Here is an 18008-nt window from a genome sequence, read left to right as displayed (position 1 = left end):
AGTAGTGATATTGAGTACTTTTTCATGTATCTGAATGTCTTCTTTGAAGAAATATATCTTTAGATGCTTTGCCCATTTTTATATATGATTGTTTGCTGTTTTTTGCTATTGAGTTGTACTTTTCCTTAAATATTTTGTATATTAACCCATTATCATATATATGGTTCACAAAATTTTCTCCTATACCATAGGTTGCCTGTTTATTTTGCTGATTGCTTCTTTTGCTGTGCAGAAACATTTTAGTTTAATGTATTCTCACTTTTTGATTTTAACTTTTTAAATAAATTAATTTATTGGGTGTGTTGGGTCTTCGTTGCTGCATGTGGGCTTTCTCTAGTTGCAGAGAGCGGGGGCTAGTCTTCACTGCTATGCATGGGCTTTTCATTGCAGTGGCTTCTCGTTGTGGAGCACAGGCTCTATATGCATGGGCTTCAGTAGTTGTGGCATGCAGGCTCTAGAGCATAGACCCAGTAGTTGAGGCACACGGGCTTAGTTGCTCTGCAGCATGTGGGATTTTCCCAGACCAGGGATCGAACCCATGTACCCTGCATTGGCAGGCGGATTCTCAACCATTATGCCACCAGGGAAGTTCTGATTTTTACTCTTGTTGCTTGTGCTTTTGATGTTATATCCAAAATCTCATTGCTAAGCCTGAAATCAAGGAGATTTCCCCCTATGTTTTCTTCTAGGAGTTTCACAGTTTCAGGTATAATATTTAAGTTCTTATTCCATTTCGAGTTGATTTTTTGAGTGGTATAAGATAAGGGTCCAGTTTCATTGTTTACATATGGATATCCAGTTTTTCCAACACTGCCTATTGACGAGACTGTTCTTTACCCATATCCTATTCTTGGCGCCCTTGTCAAATATTTGTTGGCCATATTTGTGAGGGTTTAGTTCAGGGCCCTTATTTCTGTTCCATTGCTCTATTTTAATGCCAGTAGTATACCATTTTGATTGCTATAGCTTTGTATTATGCTTTGAAATCAGGAAGTATGATGCCTCTGGCTTTATTCTTTCTCAAGATTGTTTTGACTACTTGGGGACTTTGGGATTCCATGCATATTTCAGAATTGTTTCTTCTATTCCTGTGAAAATTCCATTGGAAATTTGATACAAATTTCATTGACTCTATAGAAGGTTTTGGGTAGTATGAACATTTTAACACTGTTAATTCTTCCAATCTGTTGGCATGAGATATTTTTCCATTTATTTATGTGTTCTTCAATTTCTTTCATCAATGTCTTATAGTTTTTGGTATATAAATCTTTCAGCTTCCTATGTTAAATTTATTCCTATGTATTTTATTATTTTTGTTGCTATTGTTTTATTTCTTTTTCAGATAGTTTATCATTAGTATATAGAAATGCAACTGATTTATGCATGTTGATTTTGTATGCTGCAACTTTCCTGAATTCATTGATTAGTTCTAACAATTTTGGGTTGGACTCTTTTGGATTTCCTATATACGAGATTATATCATCAACAAGCAGGGACAATTTTACTTCTTTCTCTCCAATTTGGATGCCTTACGTTTCTTTTTCTTGCCTGATTGCTTCAGCTAGGACTTTGATCACTATGTTGAATAGAAATGGTGAGAGTGAGTGCCCTTGTCTTGTTCCTGACCTTAAAGAAAAAGCAGTCTTTCACCACTGAGTAGATGTTAGCTGTGGTTTGTCATATACTGCCTTTGTTATGATGAAGTATGTTCCTTCTCTATCCAATTTGTTGAAAGCTTTTATCAATCAAGGATAATGTATTTTTTCAAATGCTTTTTCTTCATATATTGAGATGATCAAATGGTTTTTGTCTTTCAATCTATTAATGTGGTTATCACATTGATTTATTTTCATATATGGCATTCCAGGGGCAAATCTCACTTGATCATTGTGTGTGATCCATTTAATGTGCTATTGAATTAGGTTTGCTAGTATGTCATTGAGAATTTTTGCATCTGTATTCATCAGGGATGTTGGCCTGTAGTTATCTTTTCTTGTAGTGCTCTTATCTGGCTTTGATATCAGGGTAATGCTGCATTTACAAAAAGGGTTTGGAAATATTCCTGCCTCTTCAGTTTTTTGGAAGAGAATTGATACCAATTCTTCCTTAAATTCTTGGTAGAATTCACCAATGAAGCCATTAAATCCTGGGCTTTTTCTTTGTTGGGAAATTTTTGCTTACTGATTCAAGCTCCTGATTCTTACTGGTTTGTCTGATACTCTGTTTTTTCATGACTTATTCTTGGTAGGTCATATATTTTTAGGAATTTATCCATTTCTACTACATTGTCCAATATGTTGGCCTATAGTTGTTCATAGTAGTCTTTCATGATTTTTTAAAAATTTCTGTAGAATTGGTAGTGATTTTCTCATTTCATTTCTGATTTCAGTAATTTGAGTCGTCCTTCCTTTTTCATAGATAGTCTAGCTAAAGTTTTGTCAATTTTGTTTATCTTTTAAAAAAATTCTTAGTTTTATTCTTTTTTGTCTGTATTTCATTTATTTCTGTTCTATTTCCTTTCCTTTGCTAACTTTGAATTTACTTTCTTCTTTTTTTTCTATTTTGTTCAGGTATAAAATTATATTGTTTATTTGAAGTCTTTCTTTTTTCTTCATGTGGGCATTTAACACTATAAATTTCCCTCTTGAACTGTTTTTTTAAGATAAGGACTTGTTAATGCTGTTTTATTAATTATGTTCTGGCTCTTTTGTATCCCTTTGTTCCTTTCTTCCTCTCTTGCTGTTGTTCTTTTATGAATTGATGATTTTCCATAGTGGAAAATTATCATTTACTCCTGTCTCTTCATCTTGTATATATCTACTATAACTGGTGTATGTGTGTGTGTGTGTGTGTGTGTGTGTGTGTGTGTGTGTGTGTATGGTGGTGGTGGTGGTGAGGGTTATCCTGTGGCTTACTTGAAACATCTTATAGATATAACAGATTATCTTTTCTTTTTTATTGAAAATAGTTGATACACACTATTGTGTTAGTTTTGGGTGTACAGCAAAATGATTTTGTTTTATATACATATATATTTTTCAGATTATTTTACATTATAGGTTATTACTAGATTTTGAATATAGTTTCCTGTGCTATACAGTAAATCCTTGTTGCTAATCTATTTTATGTATAGTAGTTTGTATATGTTAATCCCATACTCGTAATTTATATCCCCTTCCCTTTCCCCTTTGGCAACTATAAGTTTATTTTCTATGTCTGTGAGTTAGTTTCTGTTTTGTATATAGATTCACTTTATTGTTTTTTAGATTCCACATATAAGTGATATCATATAATATTTGTCTTTCTCTGACTTACTTCACTAAATGTAATATTCTCTAGGTCCATCCATATTGCTGCAAATGGCCATAATTCATTCTTTTTTGTGGCTGAGTAATATTCCACTGTATACATGTACCACATCTTCTTAAACCAGTTATCTGTTGATGAGCACTTGTGTTGTTTCCATGTATTGGCTATTGTAAATAGTGCTGCTGTGAACATTGGAGTGCATGTATTGAATTAGTTTTTGTCTTTTCTGGATATGTACCCAGGAGTGGGATAGCTGGATGATAGCTCTGTTTTTGGTTTTTTAAGGAGCTCCATATTGTTTTCCATAGTGGCTGCACCAATTTACATTCCTGCCAACAGTGTAGGAGGGTTCCCTTTCCTTCACATCCTCTCCAGCATTTATTAATTGTAGACTTTTGATGATAGCCATCTGACCAGTGTAAGGTGATACTTCTTTGTTGTTTTGATTTTCATTTCTCTAATAATTAGCAACCTTCAGCCTCTTTTATGTGCCTGTTGACCATCTGTATGTCTTCTTTGGAGAAATGTCTATTTAGGTCTTCTGCCCATTTTTTGATTGGGTTGGGTTTTTTTTGATATTGAGTTATATGAACTATTTGCATATTTTAGATATTAACCCATTTGTCAGTTGCATCATTTGCAAATATTTCTCCCTTTCCATAGGTTGTCTTTTCATTTTGTTGATGGTTTCCTTTGCTGTGCAAAAGCTTTTACTTTTAATTGGGTTCCATTTGTTTATTTTTGCTTTTAGTTCTTTTGCCTTGGGAGACAGATCTAAGAAAACATTTGTACAATTTATGTCAGAGAATGTTTTGCCTATGTTCTCTTCTAGGAGTTTTATGATGCCCTGTTTTATATTCAGGTCTTTTAACCATTTTGGGGCATTTTTTAAATATGTTGTGAGGGAGTGTTCTAATTTCATTGATTTACATGTAGCTGTCCAGCTTTCCCAATACCACTTGTTGAAGAAACTGCCTTTTCACCATTATTTATTCTTGCCTCCTTTGTCACAGATTATTTGACCATAGGTGTATGGGTTTGTTTCTGAGCTCTCTGTTCTGTTCCATTGATCTATACATCTGTTTTTGTGCCAATACCACACTGTTTTTATTATATAGCTCTGTAGGATAATCTGAAGTCTGAGGGTTATGCTTCCAGCTTTGTTCTTTTTCCTCAGGATTACTTTGGCAATTCTGGGTCTTTTGTTGTTCCATATAAGTTTTAGGATTATTTGTTCTAGTTCTGTGAAAAAAATGTCATGGGTATTTTGATAGGGATCACACTAAATTTGTAGATTGCTTTTAACTCTTCCCATCCAAGAGCATGGGATTTTTTTTTTCTTTCTTTCCATTTCTTTAAAGTATCTTCAATTTACTTTATCAGTGTTTTATAGTTTTCAGTGTATAGGTCTTTCACCTCTTTGGTTAAGTTTATTCCTATTTTTTTGAGTGACAATTTTCAACAGGATTGTTCTTTTTTTAACTTTCTCCCTCTGATATTTCATTGTTAGTATGAAAATGCAACAGATTTCTGTATATTAATCTTTTATCCTGCTACCTTGCTGAATTCATTTATTCTAATAGTTTTTACATGGAGACTTTAGGGTTCTCTGTATAGAGTATCAGGTCATCTGCCAATAGTGACAGTTTTACTTCTTCCCTTCCATGTTGGATACCTTTTATTTATTTCTCTTGTCTGATTGCTGTGGCTAGGACTTCCAATACTATGTTGAAGAGAAGTGGTGAGTGTGGGCATCCTCATCTTGTTCCAGATTTTAGCAGGAAGGCTTTCAGCTTTTCACTATTGAGTATTATGTTGGCTATGGGTTTGTCACAATGGATTTTATTATATTGAGATATGTTCCACATATACCCACTTCAGTGAGAGTTTTTATAATGAATGGATGTTGGATTTTGTCAAATGCTTTTTCTGTATCTATTGAGATGATGATGTGATTTTGACTTTACTTTTTTTTAAACAGTATCTACTCACAGTGTTGTGAGGCTCCAAGGAAATGTTTGTTTGTTTATTTATTTATTTATATTTTTGTCTGGGTTGAGTCTTTGTTGTGGCATGCAGGATCTTTCATTGTGGTGCACGGGCTTCTCTCTAGTTGTGGTGTGCAAGTTTTCTCTTCTCTAGTTGTGGTGCGTGGGCTCTGTAATTGTGGTATATGGGATCCAGAGTGTGTGGGCTCTGTAGTTTGCTGCACATGGGCTCTCTAGTTGACATGTGCAGGCTCAGTCATTGTAGTGTGTGGGCTTAGTTGCCCCATGGCATGTGGGATCTTAGTTCCCCAACAGGGATTGAACCTGCATCCCCTGCATTGCAGGGTGGATTCTTTACCACTGGGCCACCAGGGAAGTCCCTAACTTGATTTTTCTTAATGAGGTGGCTGTGCTGCTGCCTGGGACCTGGGCTGCCAGATTTGGCATTAAGCTGTGGTGTGGAGTAGATGAGCCAGGGCACTCTGACTGGCTTATTGCCTTATACTCCTGTTCAGGGCCTGTCTACTCGAGATTTAGTCCTAACCCCACACGTTTTTGTGGCGCAGTACTGTGTGCACACTGACAGTCTGCTACAGCTGGACTCACCACCACTGTGTGCACATGCTGATAATGGGCTCTGAGGCTCCCCCTAGTCATACTACAGGCTCTTCAGTTGTCTCTGCTTAGCTAGATGGAGTCCTCTCCCAGGGCCTGTCTGCCCAAGATTCAGTACTTGGCCTCTGTGTGTTCTTGTGGCACCACCCAATGTGCCTGCTGACATTTGCCAGGTTTGACCTGCCGCCCCTGTGTGTGTGCTAACAATGATCTCTGCAGTTCTGCCCAGATCATATTCAAGGCATCCCATCTGTCTCTGCATAGCCAGAATGAATCTTTGCCCGATTTTGCACCAGGCAGTGGTGTAAAATCGGGTGTACAGAGAGCAGAGCCAAGGTGTTTTCCCCTTCAGATTGGGAAGTGCAGCTAGGCAGCAGCCACTCATTAGCAAGCTAGCATGTGCGCACTCCTTGGAGTAGAGTCTAGGCTTGTCAGCCCTTCTGTCTGTCTTAGTGGATTTCCCAGCAGGTAAGGGGTCTCCCTAGGGCAAGTGTCTGCCAGTGAGGATTTTCTCTTCCTTACAGATCCCTTCCATGGGTGCTGGCCTTGACCTGATGCACTCTTTTTTTTCCTGTCCTACCCAATTATGTGGGGATCTTTCTTGCAATGTTGGTTGTATAGGAGATCTTCTGCCAGCTTTCAGTTAGTTTCCTGTGAGACTTGCTCCACGTGTAGATGTATTTTTGATGTGTTTGTGAGGGAAGGTGAGCTCCGCATCCTCCTACTCTGTTATCTTGATCCCCCTCCAAAATCTATAACAGATTACTTTAAGCTAATAGCTACTTATCTTCTATTGCATAGAAAACCTCTACCCTTTTACTATCCCTCCATATTTTATGTTTTTGATGTCACAATTTACATGTTTTTATATTCTATACCTAGTAACAAATTATTGTTGCCATAACTATTTTTAATACATTTTGCGCTTTAACATTTATGCTAGAGGTAAGTGTTAATGCATCACTTTATTGCAATATTAACATATTCTGAATCTGACTATATACTTACCTTTACCAGTGTGTTGGATATTTTCATATGTTTTCATTTTACTAATTAAAGACCTTTCATTTCAGCTTTAAGAACTCTTCAGCATTTCTTGTGAGACAGATCTAGTGATTAAGAAATTCCTCAGCTTTTGCTTGTTTGGGGAAATCTTTGTCTTGCATTCATTTCTGAAGGACAAATTACCTGGGGAAAGTATTCTCAGCTGGCAGGTTTTTTGTTTGTTTGTTTGTTTCTTTCAGCTCTTTGAATATATCTCCCTTGGCCTACTCTCCCCTGGCCTGCAAAATTTTTCCTAGAAATCCACTCTTAGCCTTATGGGGTTTCCATTTTTGAGAGAATTTTTTTTATCTTGCAGCTTTAAAAATTCTCCTCTTTGTCTTTAATTTTATATAGTTTCATCATAATGGTCTTGGAAAAGATCATTTGAAATTGAAATCTTAGGATGACCTATTAGCTTCATGAACTTTGATGTTAAATGTCTCCCCAGTTTTGGGAAGCTCTCAGCTATTACAAATTTTTTAATATAAATTTATTTATTTATTTATTATTTATTTATTTATTGGCTGTGTTGGGTCTTCGTTGCTGCACACGGGCTTTCTCTAGTTGCTGCGAGTGGGGGCTACTCTTCATTGTGGTGCGCAGGCTCCTCATTGTAGTGGCTTCTCTTGTTGTGGAGCACGGGCCCTAGGCACATGGGCTTCAATAGTTGCAGCACATGGGCTCAGTAGTTGTGGCTCACGGGCTCTAGAGCACAGGCTCAATAGTTGTGGTGGACAGGCTTAGTTGCTCTGTGGCATGTGAAATCTTCCCAGGACAGGGCTCGAACCCATGTCCCCTGCATTGGCAGGCAGATTCTTTACCACTGCGCCACCTAGGAAGTCCCTACACATTTTTAATAAGCATCTGCCTCTTTCTCCCCTTCTTTTCCTTATGAGACTCCAGTGATGCATAGATTGCTTCTCTTAATGGTGTCCTATAAATCTCATAGGCTTTTGTCATCCCTTTTTATTCTTTTTTTCTTTTTGCTCTTCTAACTGGATAATTTCAAATGATGTCTTTGATTTCGCTGATTATTTCTTCTGCTTGTTCCAGTCTGCTGCAGAAGCTCTCTTATAAACTCTTCACTGCAGTCACTGTGTTCCTCAGCTCCCAAAATTTATTCTTCCTTGTTTTCCATCTCTTTGTTGAACTTCTCATTTTGTTCTTGTATTGTTTTTCTGATTTCATTAAAAATTGTTTATCTTTGTTTTCTCTGAGCATCTTTGAACCATATTTTGCATTCTTAAGCTATCCATGTATTTCCATTTCCTTGGGGTCCATTGCTGGAGCTTACATGTTCCTTAAGTGGGGTCATGTTTCACTGATTCTTCATGGTCCCTGTAGCCTGTGTAGGTGTCTGTACATTTGAAGAAGCAGTCACCACTTCCAGATGTCATAGACTGACTTCACTAAGAAAAGACCTTCACCTGTGGTTGTGCATGCTGGAGTGTGCTGTGACTGCAGGTCTAGTGGTGTGGGGTGCCATGTGCAGGGGCACATGGTGGCTCTGGATCTGGTGGGGCATGATGTTTCATCAGCTCAGGCCACTGGGGTCCAAAACATCAGCATGGTGTTTACCAAATGCTGCAGGGTGTTCAGGGTGACTGCAAGGGCTATTATAGTCCTCAGCAGTGCCTCCAGGTCCAGTAGCTAGGGACAAGAGCAGGCAGCAGTAGTGACCCAGGCCAGTACTGTGTGCAAGCTCAGCTGCAGGGGTTAGTTTTAGGTGCCTGTGTACTGGCAAGGGATGTTTTTGATAAACTTTGTACTTTTTGAACTTTGGGCACATTTACCTGTCAAGATTTATAGTACTCATTTTCAGTAGCTTTCTCACATATCAGATTGAAAATATGAAATTTCATTATATAGTCTCAGAAACTCACTGCATGCACATTTACTGATTCCCAAAACATCTTCATTTTGTTTTGTACCTAATAATGTACTAAGCACTATGCACACATGAAAACATGGTCCTGAGTCATTGACTTTTAGAGATTATATGATTTTAAAAATATGGATATCTTTAAAGTGACAAAACTTACTTTCTAAAAAACACTTAACTAAACATACAAGTGAATGTTGCTTCTTTCAGAAAATTTACACTGAAAGGCTGATAAATGAAGCATTTACAGTGCAAATTGATAAATTTGGTTTTGACATAAATTAAAACATGTAAACTCTCTAGACTTCTTTTTTTGGGGGCCCATGCTGTGTGGCACGCAGGATTTTAGTTCCCCAACCAGGGATCAAACCTGCACCCCCTGCAGTGGAAGCACAGAGTCTTAACCACTGGACCACCAGAGAAGTCCCTAAAACTCCACAGACTTTTTAATGTGCATTTATCATGTGAAATTTTTTAAGAGGATTAATCATGCCACTTTGGCTATGTGAGCTTAGAGTACTATTAAGGAAGTATATCGATTTACGCCCCTCAGCCTTTTGTCAATGACACATGAAGATCAATAATTATACTTAATTACAATCATGGGCTTTTTTTTTAACATTTAGCATTTAATCATTTATGTGTCTGTAATGGAATATAAAGAGAATATTCAAAGATTTATAAACATGTATGCTGGAAATAGAATATTCAAACTAATATTTAGCATGCTGTTTACTAAAATATGATTTCTCTTTTTCCCAACAGAAATTTCACTCACAATTTAACCCAGGTACTTTTTAAAGTTTTCGTACATCCTTCATATATTACTACTATATTATTTCCATCTTATCTTCTATATTTACTATAAGAAGAATTTTGTAAACTAATTTTCAGTAAAATTTCCTTAGAGCAGTGGTTACTCAAGTTATGGACTAAGATCCTCTAGGTCTTCACAGACCTTTCCAGAAGGTCCATGAAGTCTACACTTTCCCAATGACATATCTGTGTGAGGATAGGTTTCCCCCCATATACTTCCACCAAAATAGCTTGAATGTAGGAGCACTTGATGATAAGCCAGCTGTGTTCTATTAAGCCAGATATTAGAGACTTTACAATGTAAGATGTAAAACAACCAATCTTACTATGTTTTTATCTTGGAAATAATTATTTTTTCATAAAAATGTTAGTTAATGTTAATATGTAATAGGTTTTTCATATTTTAAAATAAATTAATAAATATCTTTAAATAGTCTCAATTTTAATTTGTTATATGCACAAAAAAGACAAACTGCCTGGAATAGGTACACTTAAAAATGGAGAAAGTTCATACTTTTCAAAACTAAAGATGAAAGCCATCTGAAAGATTATTAAATCCATATTTTGAATGGTCAAAAAGATAAAAGAGGGATAAAAGCAAAGAAAATAAGAACAAGCATTATTCATAATTGAACAACATTGAAAAGTATCCTGTAGAAATGTCTTAAGATGACAAAATAGGCATCTAAAAATAAAAATTCAGGTTAAAGAATTTTTCTAGTTCAGAAGACTAGATACAGTTGAGGAAATTGCAGAATCAGTGATCTGGAATGGGAATCATGCAGAATGTAGAACATAAAAATGAAAAGATGGAAAATATTCAAAGAGAAATTGAGACATAGAGGATAGACCAAGACAGTTTATCATACTTTTGATAGGCGTTCCAAAGGGGAAGAAAAGGAATTGAAGATAATACTGAAACAGGTTATTATGGAGAATTCTTCACAACTGAAGACATGAGTTCTTAGACTGAAAAACTAAAGTACCAGATGCAGTAAATAATGAGCAAATGAACTATTTAATATGTTAGTAAATCTAAATAAGCATGACAGTCAAACATGTTAATAAGGACTAATTTTTTTAACAAATTGAAATTAAAATACTAGCTAACAAAAGAATAGAAAATGGAGGAGAATTTGGGTTTGAAATTGTCTAATATCCTTATACATATTCAGAATGAGGATACTGACTAACTTTAGCCTACATTCATTAAATATGCAAATAAAATTTTAAGGCTGTCTATTAAAGTAATAGAAACAAATGTGTAATGTCTAAGAAGTAGAGTTCTGGAAGAAGAATTTTAAAAATGCTAACAATTCAATAGGAGACAATAAGAAAGAAAAATTAAATAAAGAGAAATTAAAATAGAATATAGGGATGCAAAAATAAGATTTAAGAAAATCATTTAAATTAATTCAATAATCAAATGGGATTGGATTAAATGACAAAAATTCCAGAAATCTGATTTTTTCGTAAAGTTACGTAGTTAAAGACTAACACAAAATTTGGAAAGAAAACGATGCAAACAGGTTAATACTATCACAAGGAAACTGGGGTTATGATATGAATATCAAATAAAAGATATGTGAAGTCCAAAAGGCAGTAATGTCATAAAGAGGGAAATTACTTCATGATAAAGGAAAAATCTACAGAGAAGATAAATTATGATACCAAATGCACCTAACAATATATCCTCAGCAACATAAAGAAGATGGAAAGTGCCTCCAATTCATTTCCTGAATCCAATTGTACTTTAGTACCAAAAGTAGGCAGAGAAAGAAAGGAAGGAAGGGAGGGAGAAATGGAAGAAATTGTAGATCAATATACTTGTATATATAAAAGCAAAAATTCTACATAAATTATTTGCAAATAGAATCTGGCAATGCATTAAAAGAACAAATTGAAAAGGTCCAGTATCTTCTGGGAATGCAACATTGGTTCAATACCAGGAAAACTGACAACAATATCCACAATGTCAACACAATAAAGGAGAAGATAAGATTGTATCAGTAAATTAAAAAATTCAACAACCATTCCTAATAAAAACACTAAGCAAAACAAGTTTAGAAGGAAACTACTTAATTCTAATTAAAAAATTTACTTCACAAATAACCAACAATAATTTTTATAAATTATGAAATATTTCTAATTCAATTAAAATCAGGAACTGGACAGATATGCTCATAATCACCTTATTGTTTATTATCGTCTTGAACATAATAGTGTAATACAAGAAAAAGAAATGTACAATATTATAAATTTATAATAGCAATACAGACTATAAAATGCTTATGAATAAATATAAGAAGACACACAACCTATATCAAGAACCACTCTCAAATTTTGTTGAATGGCTTAAAAAGATCTTCTATTTTAAGTTTGTAACTAGACTCCAGACTCCAATTTTTTATTGAAAAAATATCTTTAAATTTATATGGACTAATATAGTATAATAAGCTCTCCTCCTGGAAGAAAGCGAAAGTAGAAACCTTGCTTCCACCACATACAAAAGAAAAAAATTCCCTTGGCATATAAGACAAATGTAAAACAAAAAAACTTGGAGAATGGGCAGGAGAATCTTGAAGCTGTACTATATGGAATCAAGGGAAATCTTATTCAAGACTAGAAACCAGAATCTATGAATAAAAGATAGTCATAATTGAAAATGTGAAAATTTAAAACTTTATCACAGAAGTGCCATAAACAAAGTCAATTTGGACAACAAATAGTTATGAAAAATTTTACAACATAGATGATACTACACAGCTAATATCTCTAGTGTTCAAAAGAGATGGAGGGATGTAAATTTTAAGAAATGATTCTGCATTATTTTACACATACTTTGCATCCTAGCAATTCTACTCCTAAGTATATACTCAAGAGAAACTCTTGCACTCATGCATCAAGAGACATTTTCAAAAATGCTGGGGGGCTGGGGGTGGGATGAATTGGGAGACTGGGATTGACATATATATACTACTATGTATAAAATAGATAACTAATGAGAACCTACTGCATAGCACAGGGAACTCTACTTGGTGTCCTGTGGTGACCTAAATGGGAAGGAAATCCAAAAAGGAGCGGATATAGGTATATGTATGGCTGATTCACTTTGCCATACAGCTGCAACTGACACAGCAGTGTAAAGCAACTATACTCCAATAAAAAAAAATGCTCATAGTAGAAATGCTAATAAAATTCATCCATCCCAAACAGAAAGAACCCAAATGCCCATTAACAGAAGAATGGAAAAGGTGTGGTATTTTCACATGATGGAATTTTAAATATTAATAAAAACAAATGAGCTCAGTTATGAGCAATAACATGAATAAATCCTAGTTACATAATGTTGAAAGAAAAAAAAAAGCAGGCCCTAGGGGGTTATGTGTGGAATAATAGTTCAAAAAACTATTATTATATTAATAAAAAATAAATGCAGAATTCAGGAAAGTGAGTACCTCTGGGCAGAAACAGGGGACCAGAAAAGGGAGGAATACATAAGTAAATGAAAGATATTTGTAATGTTCTAGGTCTTGAGTTGGATGGTGGGTTCCTGGCTTTCATTTTACTAATTTAAAATTTAAATAATTGCATAAAAGAGGGTCATGCCAATAATGATAGTGTGTCATGACTGAAGATTGTGATTATTCTGATTCTTTGTCTGTGTACCTAAGGTCCAAACAAAACAAAGAGCTCTTACAAATGATAAGAAAATGGTAAGTGCCAGTGGAAGAATGTTAAAAAGCTATGTACACAAAAGCAAATCTAACAAACATGAAAAGATGCTGAAATTCACTTCATCTCAGGAAAATTCAAATTAAATTAACAATGAAATGTCTCACTCATCACACTATATACGTATGTATATTTATACCCTTTGGATCAATAGTCCCACTCCTGGGAATCTAGTCCACAGAAATAAACCCTCTAGTATATATGGCTACATGGAAAAGAATCTATATTTTGCAGCATTGTAGTAGTGGTAAAGCAAAACAAAACAGAACGAAACTGAAGCCACAATAAATCTCCATTATTAGAGAAATTAAACTATAAATTACAGTATAACCACATCATAGAATATTGTTCAGGCATTATAAGAGTTGACACTGGGGAATTTCAATGATGTATACTTGAGTGAAAAAGGGGGAGAATGTGGAAAGTGTGTATAATGTGATCCAATTTGTTTTTTTAAAAAAACAACCTCTTAAGACACCTTTTTAAAAAAATACATGTACACATGTATTTGTGTATATCTCTGCAAATGCATAGTGTGAAGAAAAATAGGGGAAAGTAAATACTAGTTGTTAACTCAAATAGCATAGGTTGAGAGAAGATTAATATAGGTAAAGGGAATATAAAAGGGAGGAAGGGGAGGGAGGGAGGTGAGGAAGGAAGGAAGGAAGGGAGGGAGGAAGGGCAGCAATATTTAGGGACAATATAGAATCTAAGGCAAACAGATTTAATAGGATAAAGAGGAATGCCATATAGTTATGAAAGTAATAAAGTTTTCATATGTACATATATATGTCTGTGTAACCACCACACAGATCAAGATATAGAACACATAGAATATTCTTTATGTTAAAAACTTCTACAAATTAGTAAATAAAAGACTAACAGCTCAATAGGAAATGAACAAATAGTTCACCAGACAGGAAATACAAATAGAACTTGAATATATGGAAAGATGCTCAATGATAAAACATTTCTCATGATAAAAGAAATGCAGACTAAAACTGCACCAAAGTACCATTTTTCATCCCTCAGACTAACAATATCAAAATGTATGACAACACATCATGTTGGGAAGGCTGTGAAGAAAGAGGAAATCTCATACATTGCTGGTGAGAAGGTATATTGTTGCAACTGCTATGGAGAAAAATTTAGTAGTATGTATAAAAATTACAAATGCAGGGAAGAAAGATGGCAGCAAAGTAGAAGGACATGGAATGCATCCCTCTCCACAGATGCATCAGGAATACATCAAAAGATGCAATAATTCCCACAGAGAACCAGCTGAACAACAGCAGATGACCTTGGACACCAGAAAGGACTGCAAAGATCCTGACATAACTGGGTAGGGCAGAGGGGAAAAAAAAAAGGAGAAAAAGGAGGAGAAGAAAGGAAAGGAATGGGTCCCACACCCTGGGTCTGGAGGATCTGAAACAGAGGGGAGATTGCCAAACTCGGGGAAACATCTCTTATCTGATGGGGAAACCCCTTCTCCAATGGGGAATTTCCCTGGATCAGAAGGGAGGCATTTGGTACTGTTCAAAGAGGGTGAAGCAGCTGATCTGCAGCAGATGGGAAAGAGTGAGAAACACACGGAGGATCCTCACCACGGCTCAGTGTGTCTGGACTGAGATGTCAGTTCACAGCTGAACAGGAGGTCTGGGAGCTGGCATGTGGGAACCAGAGAACTGGTTCAGGGTAAGAAACATTGTTGGCAGTGGGGAGATGGACCAAGAGGACAGGAGGGAAGAAATTCACAGCAGAGAGTGCCTACTGCAGAAAGCTGCAAGGCCTTAGTGGCAGCTGGATACTGCTGACTCACAAGCAGTGAGGAGGAACCGCAGGTGTAGCCTCTCTCTTGGTGCCTGTGACGGGCAAAGGAAGGACCCCTCTGAGCCTGGGTAACACACTCAAGGATAACAAAGGCCCCCTGGTGGGGCTGGCCTAGAGTGCCTGCAGCTGAGAGCCGAAAGTCTGCAGAGTGGCCCAGCTCTGGAGACATTCTGTTTACACCTGAGCCGCCAGCATCCCTCTGTAACAGGCACCGCCACGGCCGACTGAGCTGCTCTGTTTCATTGCTTTAGTCTCTAGATGACACATTGCTTTGGTTTTTATTATTAGGTTTGGTCTTTATCTTAGTTCTGATTACAATTGTCTGATTTTGTTTTGGGAATCTTCAGTCTGTCTGATTGTACTCTTGCGCTTTATTATATTTGATCCTAGCTTTCAAAATTTCCCTGGATATGTGTTTGTATGTGTGTAGTTTTTTAATTAATTACGATTTTAGTCCTAAGGGATCTACACATTTTATAGCATATTTTTTAATTCTACTTTTTCTTCTATTTTTATTTTTAGCCTTTTTATATATTTCTATTTCTAGCTAAGTTTTTTGTAGTGCTAACTGTATGTCTCCTACCTTCTTTTCATCTCTATCTTTTATACATTTCTATTTTTTCTTTTTCTTTTCATATTTCCAGTCACACTATGCTCTTCTGTTGCCCTGTCTTCTATCCTTTTTAGTTTCTTTTATCTTAATATACTTATAACCAGTATTATCGCTCAGCTCTGTTCCCTTGCTTTATCCTCCAGATGACACACTGCTTTGGTTTTTATTATTAGGTTTTGTCTGTATCTTAGTTCTGATTATAATCACCTGATTTTGTTTTGGGAATCTTCAGTTTGTCTGATTGTACTCTCACTCTTTATTATATTTGATCCTAGCTTTCAAAATTTCCCTGCCTATGTGTTTGTGTGTGTGGGTTTTTTTTAAAAAATTAATTGCGATCTTAGTCTTAAGGGATCTACACTTATTAAAACATATTTTTTTATTCTTTTTCTTCTATTTTTATATTTAGACTTTTTACATATTTCTATTTCTAGCTAAGTTTTTTGTAGTGCAGACTTTCTCTCTCCTACCTTCTTTCCTTCTCTATCTTTTATACATTTCTATTTTTTTCTCTCTTTTCTCTTTCTTTTCATGTTTCCAGTCACACTATACTCTTCTGTTGCCCTGTCTTCTATCCTTTTTTAGCTTATTTTGTCTTAATATAAAGGGAATATTATTGGTCTGCTCTGTTTCCTTGCTTTATTCTCCAGATGACACGCTGCTTTGGTTTTATTCTTAGGTTTTGTCTTTATTTTAGTTCTAAGTATAATTGTCTGATTCCGTTCTGAGAATTTTCAGTCTGTCTGGTTGTAATCTTGCTCTTTATTATATTTGATGCTAGCTTTCAAAATCTCCCTGGATTTGTGTTTGTGTGTGTGGTGTTTTGTTTTGTTTTTGTTTGGTTGGTTGGTTGGTTTTGAATTTCTGTTGGTTTTTTCTTTGATTGTCTGATTGCATACTGGGGTTCTTCTGTCAGGTCTTTCTACTGCCTTATGTTCTATTGGATTCCATATTTGTGTGTCTTATACATGTATGTGTTTCCTTGATTTAGTATTTGTTTGACTCAACACTCTGCCATTAAACCCACAGTCTTCTTTAAACCCTTTTATTGCTGGGACAAGCAACCTCTCAAGTCTGAAATACTCCATCAGAAGTCAAGTAGGAGGCTCTTGGGAGGGAACACTGAATTCAGGATGATAGACTACTAGGGAGTCCTCAGACACAGGGAAGACTAAATGCAGAGAATTCTCATGGAGCCCTGTATCAGAGTCTAAGGCCCAGCTTCGTCTGACTGTCCGCAACTGCCAGTGGTGGACACCTCACAACAAACTACAAACAAGACAGGAACACAAACCCAACCATCAGCACACAGACTACCTAAAGCCATATTAACCTCACAGAAACCCTAAAACATACCACCTGACATGGCCCTGCTCATCAGAGAGAAAAGACACAGAGCCACAAACTGGAAAACAGACACCAGACTCCCCTACCAGGAATCCTACTCAAGACACTGGACAAACCCCACCATGGAGGGCAGAGGGCAGAAACAAGAGGAATTACTACTAGGCAGCATAGAGAAAGGAGACAGCAAATCCTATAAATTAGACAAAATGAGAAAACAAAGGAATACCATGCAATCAAAGGAGCAGGAAAAAAACTCCACAAGATCAAATAAATGAAGAGGAAATAGGAAATTTGCCTGAAAAAGAATTCAGAGTAATGATAGTAAAGATGATCCAAAATCTCGATAACAAATTACAAAAAATACAAGAAACAGTTAATAAGGACTCAGAAGAACTAAAGAGCAAACAGACAGTAATGGACAACAAAATAACTGAAATTAAAAATACTCTAGATGGTATAAACAGCAGAACAATTGAGGCAAAAGAACAAATAATTGAGTTGGAAGATAGAATGGGGGGAATAACTACTACAGAGCAGGAAAAAGAAAAAAGAATAAAAAGAATGGAAGACAGCCTCATAGACCTTGGTGACAACATTAAGTGCACCAACATTCGAATCATAGGCATCCCAGAAGAAGAAGAAAACAAGAAAGGGTCTGAGAAAATATTTGAAGGGGTTATAGTGGAAAACTTCCCCAACATGGGAAAGGAAATAATTAATCAAGTCCAAGAAGTGCAGAGAGTCCAATACAGAACAAACCCAAGGAGAAATACACCAGGGCAAATATTAATCAAACTAATGACAATTAAACACAAAGAAAAAATATTAA

The 18008-nt window shown here is 35.8% G+C and overlaps 1 protein-coding gene across 1 annotated transcript in view; it reads left to right on the top strand.

Annotated features, from left to right (window-relative positions):
* The window catches only part of CATSPERE (catsper channel auxiliary subunit epsilon), a 256584-nt gene that overhangs the window by 56754 nt on the left and 181822 nt on the right, over positions 1-18008 (top strand). Inside the window, exon 6 of the mRNA XM_057727707.1 lies at positions 9604-9628. Within this exon, the coding sequence (XP_057583690.1) occupies positions 9604-9628 (25 nt within the window). The remainder of the gene's footprint in view (positions 1-9603; positions 9629-18008) is intronic.

The sequence above is a fragment of the Hippopotamus amphibius genome, chromosome 3 (assembly GCF_030028045.1).
Source record: "Hippopotamus amphibius kiboko isolate mHipAmp2 chromosome 3, mHipAmp2.hap2, whole genome shotgun sequence".
Classification (NCBI taxonomy): Eukaryota; Metazoa; Chordata; class Mammalia; order Artiodactyla; family Hippopotamidae; genus Hippopotamus; species Hippopotamus amphibius.
This window is presented reverse-complemented; position numbering and strand designations above follow the sequence as displayed.